Below are 25,527 nucleotides of genomic sequence, written 5' to 3'. Positions count from 1 at the left end.
TAAAACTTGACCGGGGGAAAGTTGTTCGGCCCGATGAGATCTATATGTGTACCGAGTTTCATATTAATTCATGCAAGCGTGTTTGATCTATGGACCAAGTTTTGGGACCCCTTTCAAGGGGGCGCTGTTGAGCCCCCCTGCCACGCCCGGGTACCAGCTTCAGCCCGTCCCTGATGGCAGGGGGTTCTGACTTGTGTGCAAAGTTTCAAGAGTTTTTGAGCATGTTAAGGACCCCAAAAGCCCCTGAAACCTTGATTAACAATATAAAAGCAATAGTCAAATTCCCCCCTCCCCTCACACACACAGAGACACAGAGAGAGGGAGAGAAAATTCTTCAGAAAATCCACATTCAAACCAAAATATCTCTCTTCCTGTTGGTCGGAGATAGATCATGTAAATTAGAAAGTTGTCCGTCTTGATGAGAACAATACACATACCAAGTTTTGTTGCTGTTGATAAAACTAACCCCCCCACTTATGACTAAAGGTGGTGCTACTGAGCCCCTCACCACGCCCGTTTCTGAAACTTTGCACATGTCTACGGGCTAATAAATGTGATGTGTCTGTCGAGTTTCATGCAATTTCAAGTATGTTAAGAGTCTCAAAAGCATAAAAAAAGAATATTAAAGTTTGATGCGTTGCCACGGCAACAGTATCTAAGATATCAATAATCCTTTCACAGGTTTACATCTGCTGTGTGTCTACATTGTACACATAAAGTTTGAAGCAAATCAGGTAAAAATAAGAGAGTGATTTCAAAGCATTTTAATAGTGATGTACTTCCTGCCGCCTGTTGGTGGCGCTATAACTTTGACTCACAATAGTCACATCTGTGCGATCGGCCTCTTACAACGAACACACTGCTGAAGTTTCATCAAGATCAGATAATGTATGCTGAAGTTATAACACACTTCCTGTGTCCCTTATTCGCCATAAATTCGTTTCCTTGCCACGGCCAAACCGTTCGAGATATCAAAAATCCGTCCGCAATTTAGCATCCTCAATGTCTTGACTTCATGCTGACCGAGTTTGGAGGCGATTGGATGAATTCTCTAGGAGGAGTACATTAAATTCCACAGCATGCGTTTCAAAACAACCCATAATAGCCGACTTCCTGTTGGGCTGGCGTAAAAAGTAAAAGTACGAAAGTTGTTCGGCCCGATGAGATCTATATGTGTACCGAGTTTCATATTATTACATGCAAACGTGTCTGATTTATGGACCAAGTTTTCGGACCCCGTTCAAGGGGGCGCTGTCGAGCCACCCTGCCACGCCCGGGTACCAGCTTCAGCCCAGCCCTGATGGCCACGGGTTCTGACCCGTGTGCAAAGTTTCAAGAGTTTTCGAGCACGTTAAGGGTCTCAAAAGTGCCCGAAAGGTTGACAGAAAAATAATAATAATAATAATAATAATAATAATAATAATAATAAAATATAGCTGCGAGCAGCGATTACGGGCCCAAGCCGGTGGCAGCGCAACCCCGGTGCCTTTAGTTACCTAAAGGCACCGGGGTGGCGGTGCCCCCAGCTTTGGCCCTTCATCGCTGCTCGCAGCTATATTTATATATATATATTTATATATATATATATATCTTTAATGTATTTTTATCATGTTGAAAAAGTTTGGTGTGAATAAAATAAACCACTTAGGAGGAGTAGCTAAAAACTCAGAGTCTGACATATCCAAAAAATCCACATTCAAACCAAAATATCTGACTTCCTGTTGCTCAGATCTAATGACTGTAAATTAGAAAGTTGTCCGGCTCGATGAGACCAATATGCGTACTGATTTTTGTAACTGTGGGTAAAAGTAACCCCCCCACTTTTGTCAAAATCATTTTGAAAGTTACACACTTCCTGCTACCAGTTGGTGGCGCTATAACTTTGACTCACAATAGTTACATCCATATGATCGGCCTCTTACCACTAACACACTGCTGAAGTTTCATCAAGATCAGTTAATGTGTGCAGAAGTTATAACACTTCGTGTTTCTCTTTTCTCGCCATAAATTTGTGTCCTCGCCATGGCCAAACCGTTCGAGATATCAAAAATCCGTCCGCAATTTAGCATCCTCAATGTCTTGACTTCATGCTGACCGAGTTTGGAGGCGATTGGATGAATTCTCTAGGAGGAGTACATTAAATTCCACAGCATGCGTTTCAAAACAACCCATAATAGCCGACTTCCTGTTGGGCTGGCGTAAAAAGTAAAAGTACGAAAGTTGTTCGGCCCGATGAGATCTATATGTGTACCGAGTTTCATATTATTACATGCAAGCGTGTCTGATTTATGGACCAAGTTTTCGGACCCCGTTCAAGGGGGCGCTGTCGAGCCCCCCTGCCACGCCCGGGTACCAGCTTCAGCCCGGCCCTGATGGCCGCTGGTTCTGACCCGTGTGCAAAGTTTCAAGAGTTTTCGAGCACGTTAAGGGTCTCAAAAGTGCCCGAAAGGTTGACAGAAAAATAAGAATAATAATAATAATAAATAATCCTACCGAAAACAATAGGGCCTTCGCCCTTTCAGGGCTTGGGCCCTAATAATAAACAATAATCCTACCGAAAACAATAGGGCCTTCGCCCTTTCAGGGCTTGGGCCCTAATAATCCTACCGAAAACAATAGGGCCTTCGCCCTTTCAGGGCTTGGGCCCTAATTATAAATAATCCTACCGAAAACAATAGGGCCTTCGCCCTTTCAGGGCTTGGGCCCTAATAATAATCCTTACGAAAACAATAGGGCCTTCGCCCTTTCAGGGCTTGGGCCCTAATAATCCTAACGAAAACAATAGGGCCTTCGCCCTTTCAGGGCTTGGGCCCTAATAATCCTACCGGAAACAATAGGGCCTTCGCCCTTTCAGGGCTTGGGCCCTAATAATAAAATATATATATATATATATATATATATATATATATATATATATATATATATATATATATATAAATATAGCTGCGAGCAGCGATTGCGGGCCCAAGCCGGTGGCACCGCCACCCTGGTGCCTTTAGTTACACTAAAGCCACTGGGGTGGCGGTGTCACCGGCTTGGGCCCTCCATCGCTATTTATATATATATATATATATATATATATATATATATATATATATATATATATATATATATATATATATATATATGCCAGTTGGTGGCGCTATAACTTTGACTCACAATAGTTACATCCATCTGATCGGCCTCTTACCACGAACACACTGCTGAAGTTTCATCAAGTTCAGTTAACGTATGCAGAAGTTATATTACTTCGTGTTTCTCTTTTCTCGCCATTGTTTCCTCGCCACGGCCAAACTGTTCGAGATATCAAAAATCCGTCCGGAATTTATCATCCTCAATGTCTTGACTTCATGCTGACCAAGTTTGGAGGCGATTGGATGAATTCTCTAGGATGAGTACATTAAATTCCACAGCATGCGTTTTTCAAACAACCCATAATAGCCGACTTCCTTTTGGGCGCAGCTAATAACTTAGAGTGCGGAAGTTGTTCGGCCCGATGAGATCTATATGTGTACCGAGTTTCATATTAATTCATGCAAGCGTGTTTGATATATGGACCAAGTTTTCAGACCGTGTCCAAGGGGGCGCTGTTGAGCCCCCCTGCCACGCCCGGGTACCAGTTTCAGCCCGGCTCTGATGACCGTGGGTTCTGACCTGTGTGGAAAGTTTCAAGAGTTTTTGAGCACGTTAAGGGCCCCAAAAGCCCCTGAAACCTTGAAAAACAAAGATTAAATGGAATAGACAAATCCCCCCCCCCCACACACACACAGACACACAGAGAGAGAGAGAAAATTCTCCAGAAAATCCACATTCAAACCAAAATATCTGACTTCCTGTGGGTCTGAGGTTATGACTGTAAATTAGAAAGGTGTCCTGCTTGATGAGAACAATACACCTACCAAGTTTTGTGATTCTAGGAAAAACTAAGCCCCTATTTTTGACTAAAGGTGGCGCTACTGAGCCATTCCACCACGCCCATTTCTGAAACTTTGCACATGTCTACTGTATAATAAATGTGATGTGTCTGTCGAGTTTCATCCAATTTCAAGCATGCTAAGAGTCTCAAAAACATCAAAAAAGAATATTAAAGTTCAATGCGTTGCCATGGCAACACTATCTAAGATATCAATAATCCTTTCACAGGTCTACATCTGCCGTGTGTCTACATTATACACATAAATTTTGAAGCAAATCGGGTAAAAATAAGAGAGTGATTTCAAAGCATTTTGAAAGTGACACACTTCCTGCTGCCAGTTGGTGGCGCTATAACTTTGACTCACAATAATCACATCAATGTGATCGGCCTCTTACAACGAACACACTGCTGAAGTTTAATCAAGATCAGTTAATGTATGCAGAAGTTATAACACACTTCCTGTGTCCCTTATTCGCCATAAATTCGTTTCCTCGCCACGGCCAAACCGTTCGAGATATCAAAAATCCCCTGGCAATTTTTCATCCTCAATGTCTTGACTTCATGCACACCGAGTTTGGAGGCGATTGGACGAATTTTCTAGGAGGAGTATTTCAAATTCCAGAGGATGCGTTTTTCAAACAACCCATAATAGTTGACTTCCTGTTGGGCAGAGCTAATAACATAGAGTGCGGAAGTTGTTCGGCCTGATGAGATCTATATGTGTACCGAGTTTCATACTAATACGTTCTTGTATGTGTCCAAGATTTCAGATTGTGTTCTAGGGGGCGCTATTGAGCCCCCCTGCCTCGCCCCGGGTACCAGCTTCAGCCCGGCCCTGATGGCATTTCAGGGCTTGGGCCCTAATAATAAACAATAATCCTACCGAAAACAATAGGGCCTTCGCCCTTTCAGGGCTTGGGCCCTAATAATCCTACCGAAAACAATAGGGCCTTCGCCCTTTCAGGGCTTGGGCCCTAATAATAATAATAATCCTTAGGAAAACAATAGGGCCTTTTATTTTGGATGCGATTAATCGCGATTAATCATTTGACAGCCCTAATATATATATAAAAGACAGAAAATATTACTTGTCTTAGCTTATTCTGATTTTATGATACACTCAAAATTTTCCACAACATTGATTAACATTTATTAACCTATTATACTAACCTAACTATTACTATACTAACTATACTAACCTATAATACTAAATATTTTTATGGTAAAATATTCTCACCCTCACATACCTAGTATATTTTTATATAGATACAATACCTACCTGCCTACCTGATTTTGAACACAAGAGGGCAGTATAGCACTATGAATGACATGATGTATTAATTTTTTGGGACTAAAAAAATGCTGGCTGTTTTTAAACTTAAGCAATTGTTAAATTGAAAAAAAAAAAAGAATAAAATGGGTTTAGTTCTGATATTTATTATGAAACTCGACAGACACATAACACTTATTAGCCAGTAGACATGTGAAAAGTTTCAGAAACGGGCGTGGCAGGAGGGCTCAACAGCGCCCCCTTGAATGGGGTCTGAAAACTTGGTCCATATATCCATATATCATGAATTAATATGAAACTCGGTACACATATAGATCTGATCGGGCCGAACAACTTTCCCTGGTCAAGTTTTACGCCAGCCCAACAGGAAGTCGGCTATTATGGGTTGTTTGGAAAACGCTTGCTGTGGAATTTGATGTCCTCCTCCTAGAGAATTCATCCGATCCCCATCAAACTCGGTGTGCATGAAGTCAAGACATTGGGGATGCTAAATTGCGGACGGTTTTTTGATATCTCGAACGGTTTGGCCATGGCGAGGAAACGAATTTATGGCGAGAAAAGAGAAACACGAAGTGTTATAACTTCTGCATACATTAACTGATCTTGATGAAACTTCAGCAGTGTGTTCGTGGTAAGAGGCCGATCAGATGGATGTAACTATTGTGAGTCAAAGTTATAGCGCCACCAACTGGTAGCAGGAAGTGTGTCACTTTCAAAATGCTTTTGACAAAAGTGGGGGGGTTAGTTTTACCAACAGTTACAAAAATCAGTACGTATATTGGTCTCATCGAGCCGGACAACTTTCTAATATCTACCACCCAAGATGGCGCTGCGTGAGTGGTAGCCTGTTGCTTCAGCTCTGAGCTTTTTTTTTTTTTTTTATTGTATTTATTTCTTTTTTTGTGTGCGTTTTTACTTTTTTTTTTCTTCTTTAAACTTTCTTCAAATGTATGGGCACATGGATGTAACTTGGCAATGGGAGAACCATGCGGCCGCGGCTCCATTGTTTACACATGGGAACAGCTGTTAGCACTGAGGCACACTAGGATTTCTTCTACTGAAAGACAGGAGATCCCTGAGGAATTATTTAAAAGAAGAAGAAGGGGATGCAGAGGTGGAGTTAAACGTCGAGAAAGCAAAAGACGGTACAAACCATGCATCCCGTCTGTTATTATGGGGAACGTGAGATCTCTCCCCAATAAGATGGAAGAGCTAACGGCGCTAACCCGGCTGCAGAGGGAATACAGGGAGTGCAGTGTCATGTGCTTCACGGAGATTTGGCTGAATGAACTCACTATGGACTCACTGGTTACATTGGATGGCTTTCAACTTGTGAGAGCAGACAGGAGAGCAAAGGAGAGCGGTAAGAGGAAGGGTGGGGGAATTGCGATGTTTGTGAACAACAGATGGTGTAACCCTGGGCACATCAGTGTTAAGGAGCAGCTCTGCACTAAAGACATTGAGTTGCTAGCGGTTAGCATGCGGCCATATTACATCCCGAGGGAGTTTTCACACATCATTGCGATAACTGTTTACATCCCCCCCTCGGCTGATGCTTCAGCTGCATGTGAGCTTCTTCACAGACTTGTGTCACAGCTGCAGACATCACACCCACAGACATCACACCCACAGTCCTTCTTCCTCATCTCCGGAGACTTTAATCATGCTCTCTTGTCCTCAACACTTCCTACCTTCACCCAGTATGTTAAATGCCACACAAGGGACAATAAAACATTGGGTTTGCTGTATGCCAACATTAAGGAGGCATATAGATCTTTACCCCTCCCCCCGCTGGGCCGCTCAGATCATAACCTGGTCCATCTTCTGTCTGCTTACATACCTTTGGTGAGTAAACATCCCCCCACCACTAAGTATGTGAGGAAATGGTCTGAGGAGGCCAGTGAAGCACTGAGAGACTGCTTCGAGATCACAGACTGGGAAATGCTCTGTAATTCTCATGGGGAGGACATTGACACTCTCACTCACTGTGTTACTGACTACATAAATTTCTGTGTGGAGAACACCATACCTAAGAAGAAGGTTCGGTGTTTCTCCAATAACAAACCTTGGGTGACTCCAGAACTCAAAGCCCTGCTGAATGAAAAGAAAAGACTTTTTAAATCTGGGGAAAGAGAAGAGTTGAGGACGGTCCAAAAAAAACTAAGATGGGAGATTAGGAAAGGAAAAGACAGTTACAGGAAGAAGTTGGAGTCACGCCTCCAACAAAACAACATAAGGGAGGTTTGGAGGGGTCTGAAAACCATCTCCGGTCAGAACAAAGTCAGTGGCAGAGGCTTTGTTTCTGGTGACTGTGACAGGGCAAATGAATTAAATCTTTTTTTCAATAGATTTGATTCTACCCCCTCTCCTCCCACCTCCAACCAGACTTCAGACCTGTCGGTGAGTCAACCTTTTCCTCTCTGGCCACTGCGGACCAACTCATCCCCCCTAAGGGCTTCTGAGATATCGGCATCACCTACTTCACAACTGACCATTGACTTTTCAGTTATGGATGCTTCACACCCCTCCCCCCATCCTTCTCTTCAGGGAGCTTCTATACCTCCCTTTAGCAGCCTCTCTCTGACGGTCAATCAGGTGAGGAAGGAGCTAAAAAAGATCAAGGCAAGAAAGGCACCGGGCCCGGATGGAATCTGCCCCAGAATGCTTAAAGATTGTGCAGACCAGCTCAGTGAAGTCATCCTGTACATCTTCAATTTGAGCCTGAGTCTGGAGCGAGTTCCAGTCCTGTGGAAGACTTCGTGTGTTGTTCCAGTTCCAAAAACTGCACATCCCAGGGAGCCCAATCACTTCAGACCGGTTGCCTTAACTTCACACCTGATGAAGACCTTGGAGAGGAATGTACTACAACATCTGAGAACCGTGGTGAGTTCAGAACTGGATCCCCTACAGTTCGCTTACCAATCAGGCATAGGGGTGGAGGATGCCATCATCTATCTTTCACATAGAGCACTGTCATATCTGGAGAGCACTGGGAGCACTGTGAGGGCCATGTTTTTTTATTTTTCCAGTGCTTTCAATACAATTCAACCATCGCTGCTCTGGAGGAAGCTATTGGGGGCTGGTGTTGACCAACACCTGTCTGCATGGACCATCAGTTACCTCACTGACCGACCACAGTATGTGAGGCTCCAGGACTGTGTGTCTGATGTGGTGATGAGCAGTACAGGAGCACCACAGGGGACAGTGCTCGCTCCTTTTCTCTACACCCTGTACACAGCGGACTTCAGGCATAACACAAGCAGCTGTCACATGCAGAAGTTCTCCGACGATACTGCCATTGTTGGGAGGGTTTCAGAGGAGAATGACCAGGAGTACCGGGAGGTCATCGGGGACTTTGTCAACTGGTGTGAGTCAAACCACCTTCACATCAATGCCAGCAAGACAAAGGAGATGGTAGTTGACTTTCGCCGGAGGCCACCTGATGTTTCACCGGTGAACATCCAGGGTGTTGACATTGAGATGGTGGAGACATACAAATACCTGGGTGTTCACCTTATCAAGAAACTAGACTGGTCCACAAACACAGATGTCCTGTACAAGAAGGGCCAAAGCCGTCTCCACCTACTGAGGAGGCTGAGTTCCTTCGGTGTGTGCAGGTCTCTGTTAAAAACTTTTTATGACTCTGTGGTGGCATCTGCAATCTTTTATGCAGTAGCCTGCTGGGGAGCTGGGAGTACAGAAAGGGACAGGAAAAAGCTTAATAAACTGGTGAAGAAGGCTAGCTCTGTTCTGGTCTGCCCTCTGGACACCATAGAGGAGGTGGGGGAGAGGAGGATGTTAGCCAGGCTGACATCTATTATGGGCAACACTTCTCACCCCCTACATGAGACTGTGAGCTCCTTGAGCAGCTCCTTCAGTAGCAGACTGCTGCACCCTCAGTGTAAGAAGGAGCGCTTCCGCAGGTCCTTCATTCCAGTAGCAGTCAGACTATTTAATGCAACATCATAATGCAGCACTGCTAGCTGCTTCTGCACTTTGAGTAGCACCGGACAATTACTCTACATTTCTTTTTATTACTTTGTGTCACTTATAATTGTGCAATATGTTACCTCCATTCATGTACATTATACTTATTTGTATACTTGTATATTTGTATTTATATACTGTCTGTTTACATAAGGTTGGCTATTGTGTGAATACAGTTGTTTTTTCTAATTATTATTATTATTGTTATTGTAAGTAATCTTATTCTATTCTATTTTAAATTCTCTATATTTTTTGTATTTCTTACTTTATTTTTGAGCTGCTGTAACATAGAAATTTCCCCAGTGTGGGATTAATAAAGTCTATCAAATCAATCAAATCAAATTTACAGTCATTAGCTCCGAGCAACAGGAAGTCAGATATTTTGGTTTGAATGTGGATTTATTTGCAAAATCAGCCTCTGAATTTTTACCCACTCCTCTTAAGTGGTTTATTTTATTCCCACCAAACTTTTTCAATTCAACGTGATGAAAACACATTAAAGATGCTAAATTGTGAACAGATAATACATATCTCAAACGGTTTTGCTATGGTGAGGGATTAAAGTAATGTCAAAAAAGGATTATACACCATTTATTTCTATATAAAATTATACAAATATCAGAACTAAACCCATTTTATTCTTTTTTTTTTTCAATTTAATAATTGTTTGTTTAAAAACAGCCAGCATTTGTTTTAGTCCAAAAAATAAATACATCATGTCATTCATAGTGCTATACTGCCCTCTTGTGTTCAAAATCATGTAGGCCTATTGTATCTATATAAAAATATACTACGTACGGTGAGAATATTTTACTACCTGTTAACCCTCTGGGGTCTGAGCTGTTTTCTGGGCCCTGGAGGTGTTCTGACATGCTCTGACATTTGTGGTTATTTCTGTTACTTGTGACATTTTCATGGCTAAAGTCTAATTACACTGTATTCAGCACAAACTCTGCTACAATAATATATCAGCAGCATGTATGTAAAAGTTTGTAGTTTTGAGATAATGACATTTATGCGTGGTTTGTGAAAATACAAAAAAAAATTCTCACTGAAATAAGGCCATGAAACCCATAGTGATTATTTCTTCACAAGACTTTTGAAAATTGTATGACGTAGCCTAGAATATTTGCTCTAAAACTATGTGAAAATCACCCTGACTGCTCATTCAGAGAAGACAATATATTGATTTAAAAATTTTACGACGTGTTTTGTGTGAGAAAGCTTTATGCGGAGGTCATTAATATGTAAGGATTTTCACACCTGAGAAAGACAAAGACCCTCCCCTAACGGCCCTATTAGGAGCTATCAGGCCCTGTCATTCTGAGCAACCTTTCACAAAGAATGAGGAGATTTAAAAAAGAATGGCTTTTAGATTGTTTGGATTTATTTACAACACAACATAATCCAAAGATACACAACAAATGACAAAAAAGCACTTATTGAAAACAATGATCCAAAGACATTGTACATACCTTTCATTTCCAAGGTGTTTGATTTTCACTTTACCATGTTCATGTACAGAGACTTGTGTGAATGTAGAAGTCAGCAGGACTCAGTGGCATCTGGGCCCTGAAAAAAAAAAAAAAAGTGAACATACTGATATCAAGAGAAAGGCCTGCACGATTTTTGGGAATAAATTTTAGATTTTTCTGGTTAAAATTGCTTTTTAAAATTCACAGAATACACACACACACACACACACACACACACACACAAATGTTTCCAACAATATATAATATAATGAACACCAGGTTTGTTGTGCCTTGTAGGCATAGGCTATGCGCAGTGCTGCATAAAATAATAACAATAACCTATAGCAGCCTATAAATCTTCCAAAAGATTTCAGTAACAACTAAGCTAGAGAAAAATATATTGATTATCATGCTACTTGAAATGTTTCCATTCGTTATGATGATATGAAATTAGATAATAGTAAAAACATGAAGCCGTTTGGTGCGTTTTGCTTTTCAAACGCGATCGCGATCCAAAATATGATACATTCAAATGCGATCGCGCTCAAATATAAAACATTATGGTTACCATATAGCCTACATATCTACGTTTGAGCAGATATCCACAAACACAGTAACAGTAAACACGGGTCTAAATATTATAATATTCACCATATATCTAGCAACAGTTCAACTGCAATGTGAAATTTATGCAACAATAACAAACTAATATGTAAGAATTTCTTACCTTACATCTTTCTTGTCTTCAAATCGCGTTCTTCTTCTTCTGATGTAAATCCAACGTAAGCTCACGGCGCGTCTTTCAAACTCGACGAAAAGCAGAGACTTGTGAAGTGTTTTGGTGTTTTGTTTTTGAGGTAATGAGCGCGATCGCGTTCCATGTGGAAATTTGCATGTGAATCTCTTTTGCGCGAGTGGGCGTGGTCAAATTAAAAATAATTAGGAAGCGTTTGAGAAGCTGGACATCTTGTTGGTTTTATACAAATTACTTAAACAGAGAATATTTGTTTTCAGTTTGAATCCGATCATTTAAAAGTACACACTTAAATGTTTATAAAGGTATATGGCTCATAAATGTGTGAAAAGTATTCGCTGAGTTTTGTTTCAGTTTATAGACGTGCTCAAGAAAAAAAAGTTCACCGCGACGGAGAGGCAGAACGCACACCCTGTTTATTTTCTTTATTTTACAAAAGCACAATGTTTTGATTTGATTGTAAGTGGACACATACAAAAGTAGAAATATCACAGATTCTTTTTTTATATTTCTTTTTTCTGTATGACCATAAATGACGGAGAAATTTAAGTTTGTAGTGCTACAATGTGAAGAAAATCCAGCAAAACGCGCCGGCGCGTTTGCCGACCTCAGAGGGTTAATCCCTCACCATAGCAAAACCATTTGAGATATGTATTATCCGTTCACAATTTAGCATCTTTAATGTATTTTCATCATATTGAAAAAGTTTGGTGGGAATAAAATAAACCACTTAAGAGGAGTGGGTAAAAATTCAGAGGCTGATTTTGCAAAGAAATCCACATTCAAACAAAAATATCTGACTTCCTGTTGGTCGGAGCTAATGACTGTAAATTAGAAAGTTGTCCGGCTCGATGAGTCCAATATACGTACTGGTTTTTGTAACTGTTGGTAAAACTAACCCCACCACTTTTGTCAAAAGCATTTTGAAAGTGACACATTTCCTGCTGCCAGTTGGTGGCGCTATAACTTTGACTCACAATAGTTACATCCATCTGATCGGCCTCTTACCACGAACACGCTGCTGAAGTTTCATCAAGATCAGTTAACTTTTAGGTGGCAAAATATATTTTGTTATTCTGTGAATTAGGCTACACTGCGCAAACCAAAAGTAATACTACTCACCGGATGAAGAAGGGTTGGCTCTCCAAAGAACATAAAATATTTATTTTTCGTATTCGCATTTATGAGAAAAAAAAAATAATGTTACGGTCGTGACAGTTCTCCGTTATGGACGTGAGCGCTCTGAACGCAGCACTAAAATACTGCTTTAAAACTTTCACAGAGACCTCAAACAAAAAGCACAAAGCCTTTCTTTAAAGTGAATTTCGTTTTGTATTAATTGTATCTTAATTTTAATCAATGTTTCATCAACCAATTGCCTGGATTAAATAAGAAGTAAATATAGCAGACAAAAGATAATCAGGACACGGAGGCGCCAGCGCGTGAACTGGAGCTGGTCTCATAAATCAACGCCCGTTTCACAGCCTACTCTGTTTGCAGTGCGTTTTTTTTCTTTTTTCTCCGTACCCATGTTAACAGATTAGAGCTTTCACACTGCGGTCCGTTTATCCATCCCAGTTGCGTTGCGTATACAGCAGTGCAGAGATCGTTTCCGCACCGAGTCTATTTCTGCTGTGCCGCAAACGCTGAATTAAAGTGACAGCGCATGTTTCGTGGTCACAATGAACACAGATTGAGCTGAAAATAAATGCATTTAATTAAATAAAATGTAGTAATACCATCATAAATGTATTTCATTAAATACTGCTTTTTTTCACAGTCATCTTTTTACTTTAAGACCGGGGTAAAGATCGCGGCCGACACTGACAAAGAAAACACTTGTTTATTAATAAACAATTACAATTTCTCCTTTCTATATTTGACATATTCATGATTATTACTTTTGCCGGTTCTTTGTGACAGCTTTAGGTGCTTTATTGGCAAACGATCTCACCACCGCATCACCGCACCCCCACCCCACAAGAATAGGCCTGTTTATTAAGCAGGATTTGATGGCCGACACTTATAAAATGGAATTCAATGTGGAAGTAATCCAAGTATTCAGAATACATTGCTCAGATTGAGTAACGTAACAGAATACGTTACAAATTACATTTTTGGGCATGTATTCTGTATTCTGTAACGGAAAACATTTTGAAAGTATCCTTCCCAACACTGCTACTACTAAATACAGCTTACCCAACATCTCAGATTAACCTGACATCGCTAGCTTCCGTTACTACTAGCACAACACGCTAGTAATTCGCTAGCCTGTTAACGCGCCACCCGTGCGCTCAGCTATTTTTATTTATTTATTGTTCTCTCGTGCGCCTTTGAGTTCATAAAAATCTCAGGTGAGTAAGAATCACTCAACAAACACGGTGAGTAATGTCTTGTCCTGTTATTGTCACCTGCACTTCATGTCACATGTTTAGCATAACCTTCTCTGTTGGCAATATAGGATTTATATGTGATAAATGCAAGGAGACAGTTAGGCTAACGGAGAAGATTTCAGAACTAGAGACACGCATCCAAACTTTAATTGAGGATAGTAAGAGTGCTAGAGCTTCAGATGCTTTGGATGCGCCTAGCATAGTGAACTCTTTACATGATTCGGTTCCAGCTGAATTAGTGCCTGCGCAGCCAGGCAAATGGGTGACAGTGAGGGATCGCTCTAGTTGCGGATCAAAAAAACACTCTTCCGTTCCGATTACCATAAAAAATCGATTTGCCCCGCTCAGTGAAACACCCACTGAGAGTTCTGTTGATTGTGCCCTAGTTATTGGCGATTCTATTACACGGAACGTGAAAATAGAGACACCAGCCACCATAGTCACATGTTTGCCGGGAGCCAGAGCACCTGACATCAAAGCAAATTTAAAAGTGCTGGCTAATGCTAATCGTAAATTCTCTAAGATCATTATCCACGTCGGCACAAATGATGTTCGACTCCGCCAGTCGGAGATCACCCAAATTAATATTAAAGAGGTGTGTGATGTCAAGCACTGTAATTTGCTCTGGCCCCCTTCCTGTTCACAGGAGTGATGAGATAGTTAGTAGATTGTGTTCTCTTAACTGTTGGCTGTCTAAGTGGTGTCCGCTTAATAATATAGAATTTATAGACAATTGGAAAAGTTTTTGGGGCAAACCTGACCTGTTGAAAAGAGATGGTATTCATCCCTCCTGGGATGGTGCTGCTCTTCTCTCTAGTAATATGGCACATAGTCTTAGAGCTCAAACATGACAATCTGGGGCTCAGGTCAGGAAGCAGACAGACTGGCTTAACCGACTGTCTGCTAGCGGCCTCGCGTCACCCAGGTCAGATAAATCCCATCACATAGAGCCTCTTTCACCTAGCTATCATCATATAGAGACTGTGTCTGTTCCCCGAATTTGGAAATCCAAAAAAACATTTAAACCCATCTAAGGTTAAAAATTTAATTGATGTTCAACAAATAAAAAACAGCTATAATACAGACGAGCAAATGCTAAAGCTTGGGTTGCTGAATATTCGATCGCTTACTAAAAGCACTCATTGTTAATGATATTATTTCAGATAATAACCTAGATGTGCTGTGTTTGACAGAAACCTGGCTAAAACCAAACGATTACATTACTTTAAATGAGTCCACCCCGCAAGATTACTGTTATAAACTTGAGCCTCGTCTGAAACGCAAAGGGGGAGGAGTTGCTGTAATTTATAGTAATATTTTCAAAACCACTAAGAAATCAAGTTTTAAATATAATTCTTTTGAAGTGTTAGTACTTAATGTAAAAATATATAGTATAAATGATAAATCACGTTTGAGATTTGTGCTGGCTACTGTATACAGGCCACCAGGTCACCATATAGATTTTATCAAAGAATTTGCGGACTTTCTATCAGAATTAATATTGACTGCAGATAAAGTACTAATTGTTGGTGATTTTAATATACACATCGATAATGAAAAAGATGCATTGGGTTTGGCATTTAAAGACATTGTAAACTCTATTGGAGTTAGACAACACGTGTCAGGACCTACTCCTTGTCGTAATCATACTCTAGATCTAATATTATCACATGGAATAGATGTTGATGCCATTGAAATTCTGCAGCAGAGCGATGACATCTCAGATCATTATCTAGTCTCGTGTAAACTTCATTTAGCCAAGGCTGCAAAGCCGACTCCGTGTTTCAAATATGTTAGACCTATCACTTCTGCCACTAAAGATTGCTTTATTAATAATCTTCCTAATCAGTTTCATCATCTCAGCATCCCGGATAGCTTAGAAGAACTCGATATTGCAACAGAAACTTTTAACTCTCTCTTTTCCAGCACTTTAGACACAGTTGCTCCGTTGCGCTTAAAGAAGATTAAAGAAAATAGTCCAACGCCGTGGTACAACGAGCACACTTGGGCCCTTAAGAGAGCAGCCAGAAAAATGGAGCGCAACTGGAAGAAAACAAAACTAGAGGTATTTCGCATTTCATGGAAAGAGAGCTCGATTACTTACAGAGAGGCCTTAAAAGCTGCTAGATCTGCTTATTTTACAACCCTATTAGAAGAAAATAAACATAATCCTAGGTATTTATTTGAAACGGTGGCTAAACTAACAAAAAAGAAAGCTTCAAGCACCGAAGTTTCCAAGCAGCATAGCAGTAATGACTTTATGAACTTCTTCACTTATAAGATTGATAATATCAGGGAGAAAATTATAACTATGCAACCGTCTACTACTGTATCGCATAAGGCAGTGCATTGTAGTTAGGAGGCTGACTGTTAGAGCTACTGGGGCTCCTTGGGTTGATGAGGAATTAAAAGGATACATGGGTCAAAGAGAAAATGCAAGAGAAGTGGCAAAGAAGTCTGGATTATTATATGATTGGCAAATATATTGTAAATTGAGGAATTATGTTACCAACCTGAATAGAAAGAAGAAGAAACTGTATTATGAATCCAGGATTAATTGTATAAAACATGATGGAAAAAAGCTCTGGAGCACCTTAAATAATATCATGGGTAGAAAGAGTAATTTGACCCCATCATGGATTGAAGTGGAAGGATCGTTTATAACTAAACCTGTAGACATTGCAAATTATTTTAATGATTACTTCATTGATAAAGTTTGTAAACTAAGGCAGAAAATGCCAACATCATACTGTGAGTCAACTTATTTATGTATATCAGAAGAAATAATGAATGATAAGAATTGTTCATTTAAATTTCGAGAAGTGACAAGAGAAGAAGTAAAACAACTATTATTGTCTATTAATAATGACAAGCCACCCGGTACGGATAACCTGGATGGAAAGCTATTGAGGATGGTAGCAGACCATATTGCCACTCCCATATGTTATATTTTTAATTTGAGTCTTGAGAGGAAAGTGTGCCCACAAGTGTGGAAAGAGGCAAAGGTAATCCCCTTAGCGAAAAATGCTCGTGCTGTTTTTTCTGGCTCTAATAGTCGACCAAAATAGTTTGTTACCTGTTATAAGTAAACTTTTAGAAAAAATTGTATTTAACCAGATACAAGGTTATTTCACTATGAATGAATTGTTAAGCAAATACCAGCATGCTTATAGAGAAGGACATTCAACTTGTACAGCTCTTACACAAATGACAGATGATTGGTTACATATTGATCACCAAAATATTGTCGGAGCAGTATAATTAGATTTTAGTGCTGCTTTTGACATAATCGACCATAGTTTGTTATTAGGGAAACTCAAATGTTATGGTTTTACACCATCTGCATTAGCATGGGTAGAGAGCTACTTGACAGATAGAACACAGAAGGTGTATTTCAATGGAAGCTTCTTTGAGGTGAGGTCTGTAGCATGTGGGATTCCACAAGGGTCTTCATTAGGACCATTGCTTTTTTCTATCTTTACGAATGATCTCCCACTGGTCTGTAAAAGAGCTTCTGTGTCTATGTATGCAGATGATGTAACGCTTTATATGCCTGCACCAGCTTTAGAAAATATTACTGCAGCTCTCAACAATGAGTTGCAGATGGTATTTAATTGGGTTATTGATAATAAACTTGTTTTAAATTTAGCTAAGACTAAAAGTATCTTATTTGGAACTAAATGTTCATTAAAAACAAGGCCCATGTTGGATTTAGCACTAAATAATGTTGCTGTTGAGCAGGTACATGAAATAAAGCTTCTTGGGGTAACCTTAGACTGTACCTTGTCGTGGTCAAGACATATAGAAGAAGTGGTGAAAAAGATGGGGAGAAATATATCTGTAGTTAAAAGGTGTTATTCGTTTTTAAATCCATATTTAACTAAACATGTTTTGCAGACCCTAGTGTTATCACACTTAGATTATTGCTCTGTGGTTTGGTCAGGAACTACAAAGAAGAATTTAGGGAAACTACAGAGGGTTCAGAATAGAGCTGCCCGTTTAGCCCTTTGTTGTACAATAAGGGCTAATGTTAACAAAATGCACGGCAAACTTTTCTGGTTAACGGTTGATGGGAGGTTAAAAGCATCACTTCTTGGCTTTATAAATAAAATTAATGTATGGAAAACTCCTGATTGTCTGTATAGGCAACTAACTCTGAGTTCTAATGTACATACATATCCCACGAGGCATGCCGTCATTAGTAAATATATTATTCCAAAATCCAGAACAAACTCAAAACAACGTACAGTGCTGTATAGAGCTATGGTTGAATGGAACTCTCTTCCAGGTCATATTGTTAAAACTCAAAATAATATTGGTTTTAAAAAACAAATAAAGGAATTTTTTATGTTAGCTTATATTAGTAGATAGAGTATATTGTATGAGTTTGTGTGTATGTATATGTATATGTGTATGTGTAAGTGTATATGTATATACAGTATGTGTGTGTATGTATGTATATATGTATTTCATGAGAATTTGTTGTTTCAGTGAATGATTGTGCATTTGTTGTGTATGTTGGTAATATGTTCAATTGTGTATTGATTATGTAGTGCGTTTTTTTTATTTGTGTTATGTGTTGTGTGTGGACCCCAGGAAGAGTAGCGGATGCATTTTGTTGCATCAGCTAATGGGGATCCTAATAAATAATAAATTGTAGTCTCCCTGAGGAAAAATTTGATTCATTCGTTGCTATAGGAGAGGAAGAATTTACTAAACTCGTTAAATCATCTAAATCTACAACATGTATGTTAGACCCTATACCGACTAAGCTACTGAAAGAAATACTTCCAGAGGTCATAGATCCTCTTCTTAATATCATTAATTAATCTTTGTCTCTAGGATACGTACCAAAAACCTTTAAGCTGGCTATGATTAAACCGCTTGTTAAAAAAACGCAACTTGATCCTACAGAATTAGTCAATTACAGGCCGATCTCGAATCTACCTTATCTGTCAAAGATATTAGAAAAAGCAGTGTCTTCACAACTGTGTTCCTTTCTTGAAAGAAATGATATCTGCGAGAATTTCCAGTCCGGATTTAGACCGTACCATAGTACCGAGACTGCTCTCATTAGAGTCACAAATGATTTGCTCTTATCATCCGATCGTGGTTGTGTCTCTCTATTAGTGTTACTCGATCTTAGTGCTGCATTTGACACCATTGACCACAACATTCTTTTAAATAGACTCGAAAATTATGTTGGCATTAGTGGAATTGCACTAGCATGGTTTAAATCATACTTATCTGACCGTTATCAGTTTGTAGCAGTAAATGAAGAGATGTCTCATCGATCACAAGTTCAGTATGGCGTACCACAAGGCTCAGTACTAGGACCGTACTTAGTACGCTAATTTTAGTGTCTTTTGTTTATCCCGAGGTTTTCCCGCAGCCTGCCGGATCCAGGCCGTATCCAGATCTGATGAAGGACCTGCGCCTGGACCCGATGACAACGCAGTGCTGAAGTGCCAACTAGTCTCTCCCTATGGAGGATCCCTTTACCACTCTACAGATAAAGCGTCGTCGGGAAACTCAATTCGCGTATCTACCCCGAATTGATAAAATAAAATAAAATTCTGTATCAAAAATTATAAGGAAAGACCAGTACTTTGTTTAGGCTTGGTTTGTAGGCAATTCCAAACCTGCGCACATATATTCAAACGCACATAACTATAGAACCAGTTCTTAATGCGCATGTGACCGCCATCAGCGTTTCTCACAGGTTCGCGTTTAAAGTCTGTGTAGAGAGAATGGTGTCGTCTTAGCGCCCCCTAATTTAATAACAAATGATCGTTGCGACGGAAGCGAATCAATCAAAACTAACTTTAGCTGGAAAATAACTTTATTAAAGAACCGCTATAAAGCCAAAACAATCTCTGTTACCTTAAATTATACGTTTATCTCTGTAAAGCTGCTTTGAGGCAGTCTACATTGTTAAAAGCGCTGTATAAATGAAGATGACTTGACTTGACATGTTTTGATACTTGCAGAGAAGACAGCATGGAATAAAGCCACACATACCAGCCTTCTACATTTCTGCTGCTGCCTCATAAGATGCAGCTACACATTGTCATGTTGTAAATAAAACAACAACTGTATTGCAAACCCCTCCATGTTGCGGTTGTTGTTGTTGTTGTTGTTGTTTTTGGTGTATACCTACCAACGTGACATCATTGCCATAGAAATCAATACAGATATTCCAGAAAATTAAAGAGCAGTGGGACACACAAATCAGATCTGAACAGTTGTGATGCACAATGTGGTCAGTCATTAATCTTAGATCAGATTCCAATCAGATAAACAAATAAACGGATTTGAACTGACAATTTGTACGTAGCCCTAAACCTCTGCCAAAAGGGCATCTGCATGTGTTCAGCAATTAGAATGTAAAACTTACAGGTTGTTATTCATAAGTTATCACTGAGACCCAGAATGTACCCCACCTAAATGTATGGTCAGGAGCCGCTATTGGGCTCAACAATTATTAACAATTACATTAAATATTTAGAAAAAATAATAAATCAAACATACAAGTCATTGTCTGTGCAGGCCCAGTGGAATCCTCGTTTTTTTAAAACCTCTATAAGTCCTGGGATGGATCCCTGAGTGCAAGACTCCCTAGATAGACAAAAACAAAAGATTGGCCATAGATTAGTGTCATATAAAAATATGACTACAATGTTTGTCTACATTCTCTTGGTCTGTGTTATTTGCACAGTGGTAATTAACTGCGCCATTCATACAGCAATTGCATCATTGGAGGTAGCCAGGTCACTGTACCGTAGTTCATTAAACCAGGGCATACACTGTGTGATTTCAGCAATGTTTTTGTTAATTACCAGCTCTCACGGTACGAGTAAATCGCATGTAAAGTAAAGCCAAAGCTCATGATTTATGTTCTCACACTATACGGCAGGGGTCCAGCAATATTTTCTGGCCCGCCGGATTATTTTGGAAGCCCGTTTTTTTTTTTTTTTTTATCAACCTATTTTTTTTTTTTACAATAACGGTTTACAAATAGGCCCCGTGTATCTGTTGTGATGAGGCAGAGACAGTGGGATCCATTTGCAGCTTTATTAGAGAGTAGTCAAGACAGGCAGGGTCAAACACAGCAGACAGGGCAAAGTAGGCTAGGCAGAGACAAACCAGGTGAACAGGCAAGGGTCGAGGCAGGCAGCAAGAATCAGGAATCAATAAACAATCCAGGTCAGGGCAGGCAGCAGAGAATCAGAAACGATAAACAGTCCAAGGTCAAAAACAGAAATCAAACACGGGAATAAACGCTCAGAAATGATGGCCGGGGCAGAATCAAGACTTCGCATTGAATGTGTGTGTGGAAGTGGTTTATATGAGTGTGTGTAAATGAGGTGCAGGTGTGTAACGCAATCAGTCCCAGGTAAGTGGTATTATGGGAAATGGAGTTCAATGGGTAAAGTTAATATTCCGGGGAAGGTTCCCTCCAGTGGTGAAGAGGAGGCGGTGCGGGAGCCTGCTCTGTAACAGTATCATTCGTTACTTATTATTTATTCGGGTATAACACACTGATAAATAATATGTATTACCTGATAAAAAAATATTTGCACTAAATGCTGCACAAAACTCTTCCACTACTTGAGAAAAGCCGTGGCCGCGCGGCGATTTCACCGCCGCATACTGTGTGAAACGCCCAAAAGGATTCATGTGGCGCGGGATTAAATTTTAAAGTATAAAGACGGTAGCGGTCGGAACTCTGGTGTACCTATACTTTGGATGGAGCGGGCAGTCTGACTGACAATAGCCCACTCCTGACATCTTTTGACAGCGTATCCGCACTTCATTCTGACCACCTGTACACCTAGCTCTGAGGAGCTGTTTGGTACTGAAACCATTGTCAGACAACAACATTCTTTTTTGCAAGGATGTTTGAAATAGTTTATTCGGGACACATACATACACACCTAAGGTTTAAGGAGGTCTGCGCGGGACTGTTTTTTTTTTTCCGTCCCACTCCCACAAGGTTCTATTCGGCAACCGCTTAAAATACACTCTGTGTTCACCCGCTTTATTTCCCGACCTGACGGATCTGCTTCCTGACCTGAGCCCCAGATTGTCATGTTTGAGCTCTAAGACTATGAGCCATATTACTAGAGAGAAGAGCAGCACCATCCCAGGAGGGATGAATACCATCTCTTTTCAACAGGTCAGGTTTGCCCCAAAAACTTTTCCAATTGTCTATGAATTCTATATTATGTTGCGGACACCACCGAGACAGCCAGCCGTTAAGCGAACACAATCTACTAACTATCTCAACACTCCTGCGAACAGGAAGGGGGCCAGAGCAAATTACAGTCCTTGACATCGTACTTGCAAGTTCACACACCTCTTTAATATTAATTTTGGTGATCTCCGACTGGCGGAGTCGAACATCATTAGTGCCGACATGAATAATGATCTTAGAGAATTTACGATTAGCATTAGCCAGCACTTTTAAATTTGCTTTGATGTCAGGCGCTCTGGCTCCCGGCAAACATGTGACTATGGTGGTTGGTGTCTCTATTTTCACGTTCCGTGTAATAGAATCGCCAATAACTAGGGCACAATCATTCTCAGTGGGTGTTTCACTGAGCTGGGCAAATCGATTTGTTATGGTAATCGGAACGGAAGAGTGGTTTTTAGATCCGCGACTAGAGCGATCCCTCACTGTCACCCATTTGCCCGGCTGCTCAGGCACTACTTCAGCCAGAACCGACTCATGTAAAGTGTTCACTATACTATGCGCATCCAAAACATCTGAAGCTCTCTTACTATCCTCAATTAAAGTTTGGATGCGTGTTTCTAATTCTGAAATCTTCTCTGTCAACCTAACTGTCTCCTTACATTTATCACATATAAATCCTATATTGTCGACAGAGAAGGCTATGCTAAACATGTGACATGAAGTGCAGGTGACAATAACAGGACAAGACATTACTCACCGTGTTTGTTGACTGATTCTTACTCACCTGAGCTTTTATGAACTCAAAGGCTCGGACGCGCGAGAGAAAAATAAATAAATAAAAATAGCTGAGCGCACGGGCGTGTTAACAGGCTAGCGAATTACTAGCGTTTTGTGCTAGTAGTACTAATAACAGAAGCTAGCGATGTCAGTTTAATCTGAGATGTTGGGTAAAATGTAGTAGTATAAACAACTAGAAATGGTAGTAAATGATGGTTCAAAACAAAGAAATACAAGGCTAAGACGGAGCTTACAGCACCGAAGCTAACAAACACACTCACAGCAGGCAGCGAGGCAGCTGCGCTTGAAGAGCGCTTGGGTTGAATTCGTTCGTTTACAACAAAGATGACTGCCGCTGGAGAATTGAGATTTCACGAGTTCATACTTATAAATAAGTCAGATAGAATAAATGCATATTTGCCGTTCTGTCCAAGGAGAGTGCTCCGGGCTCGGTATTCGGCCCGAACCAAAAGTACTCCCCCCGTATTCAGGGCAAGCTGTGGAAGAACAAGCCGAGAGTGAGTGGAGGGATGCTGAAAACTGACAAGGAATGTTAGGTGAGTTGACAGAGTGAATAAATATATGCTTCCTTAAAAATCCTTACAATTACAATAGGGTTTCAGCACTTCGTGCTTGAACCCCTAATCAGCACAATTACAAAAGGGTTTCAGCACTTCGTGCTTGAACCCCTAATAAGAATGAAAGCTTTTTGCCAGTTATAGCGCCACCTATTGTCCGATCTGCATGAAACTCAGCATGCTTCCTCACCATGTTATGACACATATGCTCATCAATTTTTGTGAAGTTCTGAGTTTGTCTGTAGGATTTATAGGCTTTTGAGTGTATTTTGTCACGCCCCTCTGCTAAATGACCCTGTTACAGCCACCCAAATGCAAAAGTTCAACTTTTTTTCGATAATTATTGATAATCAGACTCCAGAGAACATTTCTGCACTGGTCTGGTTCCGGTCGGGCCAAAAACCTAGGACTAGTTCGCGAAAGTAGGTTTTTGGAAAAACCCCAAATACCCGAAAATTTTCCCAGGTGACGAGCAAATCCGAGGCATGCATCTGGTCCGCCTCGAGCCAAGGATTCCAGCGATATAAGACACTTGAGCCTACGCCTCACGGTTGAGGAGTTATGAGCTGTTTCATACTTTTGACCGCTGTAGCGCCCCCGTCAGGCCGATCGGGGCGGGCCTTGGTGACGCTGTAGGCGGTGAGAGTACTATCAGCCCCCAAAGTTTCAAGTCTCTACGACTTATGGTTTGTTTTGCCCGATCAGTTTTATGTCTGAATGTTGCATCATGGGAAAATTAACAATAACAATAGGGTTTCAGCACTTCGTGCTTGAACCCCTAATAAGTGCCTAAAAAAGGGCCACAAAAAGGCCTCTAAAAAAAAAAACTATAGGGTCTAGGCACTTGCCGCTTGCGCTGCTGCGTTCCAAAAACTTTATCAAGCCTTTTAACATGTGCCTCGGAGAGGAAAAAGTACGTTTTTTGCCCTTTTAGCTCATTTATCATGGAAATGTGGTGAATTATTTTTTTTACCTTTTAAACTGTGACACCTCCACTGATGGCCCGATCTCCATAAAAGTTTGCACGCTTCTTAAGAATAATATGGCGCATGTGCTCAGCTAATTTGGTGAAGTTCTGCTCTTTTTTTCCCCATTTTTCAGTCATTTAAATGTCATTTTGCATAGGATAATACAGAGGCCTTCTCACCTTTATGACAGTTAAAGCGCCACCAATGGCCCGACGTCCATGAAAGTTTTCAAGCTTCTTTAGGATCACGTGACGCATGCGCATGCCCGATTTTGTGAGGTTGTATGCAAATCAGACAGCAAGATGGCCGCTTTCAGCCATTTCATGGGATTTGCCATAGAAATACATAATTTTGACACCCTTTTAACAGTTATAGCGCCACCAAGTGGCCAGTCGCCGTGTCCTTTTTCACGCGACCACAGAATGAGCTCATACATACGTGTGCTGAGTTTGGTGCAAAAATCTCGCTCCGTTCACGAGTTCTAGCCAATTAAGCAAAATGGGCTCCTCCCACTTCGAACGTTTTGGCGGCCCTTAGGGACCGTGAACCGAAATTTTCACTTTTTTTTATAAATATTGACAATCAGACTCCAGAGAATCTTGCCGCACTGGTTTGGTTCCGGTCGGGCCAAAAACCTAGGACTAGTTCGCGAAAGTAGGCTTTTGGAAAAAACCCAAATACCCGAAAGGTGACGAGCAAATCCGAGGCATGCATCTGGTCCGCCTCGAGCCAAGGATTCCAGCGATATAAGACACTTGAGGCTACGCTTCACGGTTAAGGAGTTATGAGCCGTTTCGTACTTGTGACCGCTGTAGCGCCCCCGTCAGGCCGATCGGGGCGGGCCTTGGTGACGCTGTAGGCGGTGAGAGTACTATCAGCCCCCAAAGTTTCAAGTCTCTACGACTTACGGTTTGGTCTGCCCGATCAGTTTTATGTCTGAATGTTGCATCATGGGAAAATTAACAATAACAATAGGGTTTCAGCACTTCGTGCTTGAACCCCTAAAAATAAAGAGCGCACGGATGGCAACCTGACAGGCTAGCGAATTACTAGCGTGTTGTGCAATAACAATTTAGATTGAAGTTAGTGATGTCAGGTTAATGTGTGATGTTGAGTAAGCTATATTTAGCAGTATAAACAACAAGGAATAATAGAAAATAATGATTCAAAACCGAAAGATATATGAAGCTT

General features: G+C 40.7%; 1 protein-coding gene across 1 annotated transcript in view; it reads right to left on the bottom strand.

The window, feature by feature from the left end:
* The window catches only part of LOC307153911 (ADP-ribosyl cyclase/cyclic ADP-ribose hydrolase 1), a 479,938-nt gene that overhangs the window by 48,531 nt on the left and 405,880 nt on the right, over window positions 1–25,527 (bottom strand). The window contains exon 7 of the mRNA XM_079863707.1: window positions 20,348–20,434. Within this exon, the coding sequence (XP_079719833.1) occupies window positions 20,348–20,434 (87 nt within the window). The remainder of the gene's footprint in view (window positions 1–20,347; window positions 20,435–25,527) is intronic.

Source organism: Squalius cephalus, assembly GCF_949319135.1.
Source record: "Squalius cephalus genome assembly, chromosome: 25".
Taxonomy (NCBI): domain Eukaryota; kingdom Metazoa; phylum Chordata; class Actinopteri; order Cypriniformes; family Leuciscidae; genus Squalius; species Squalius cephalus.
This window is presented reverse-complemented; position numbering and strand designations above follow the sequence as displayed.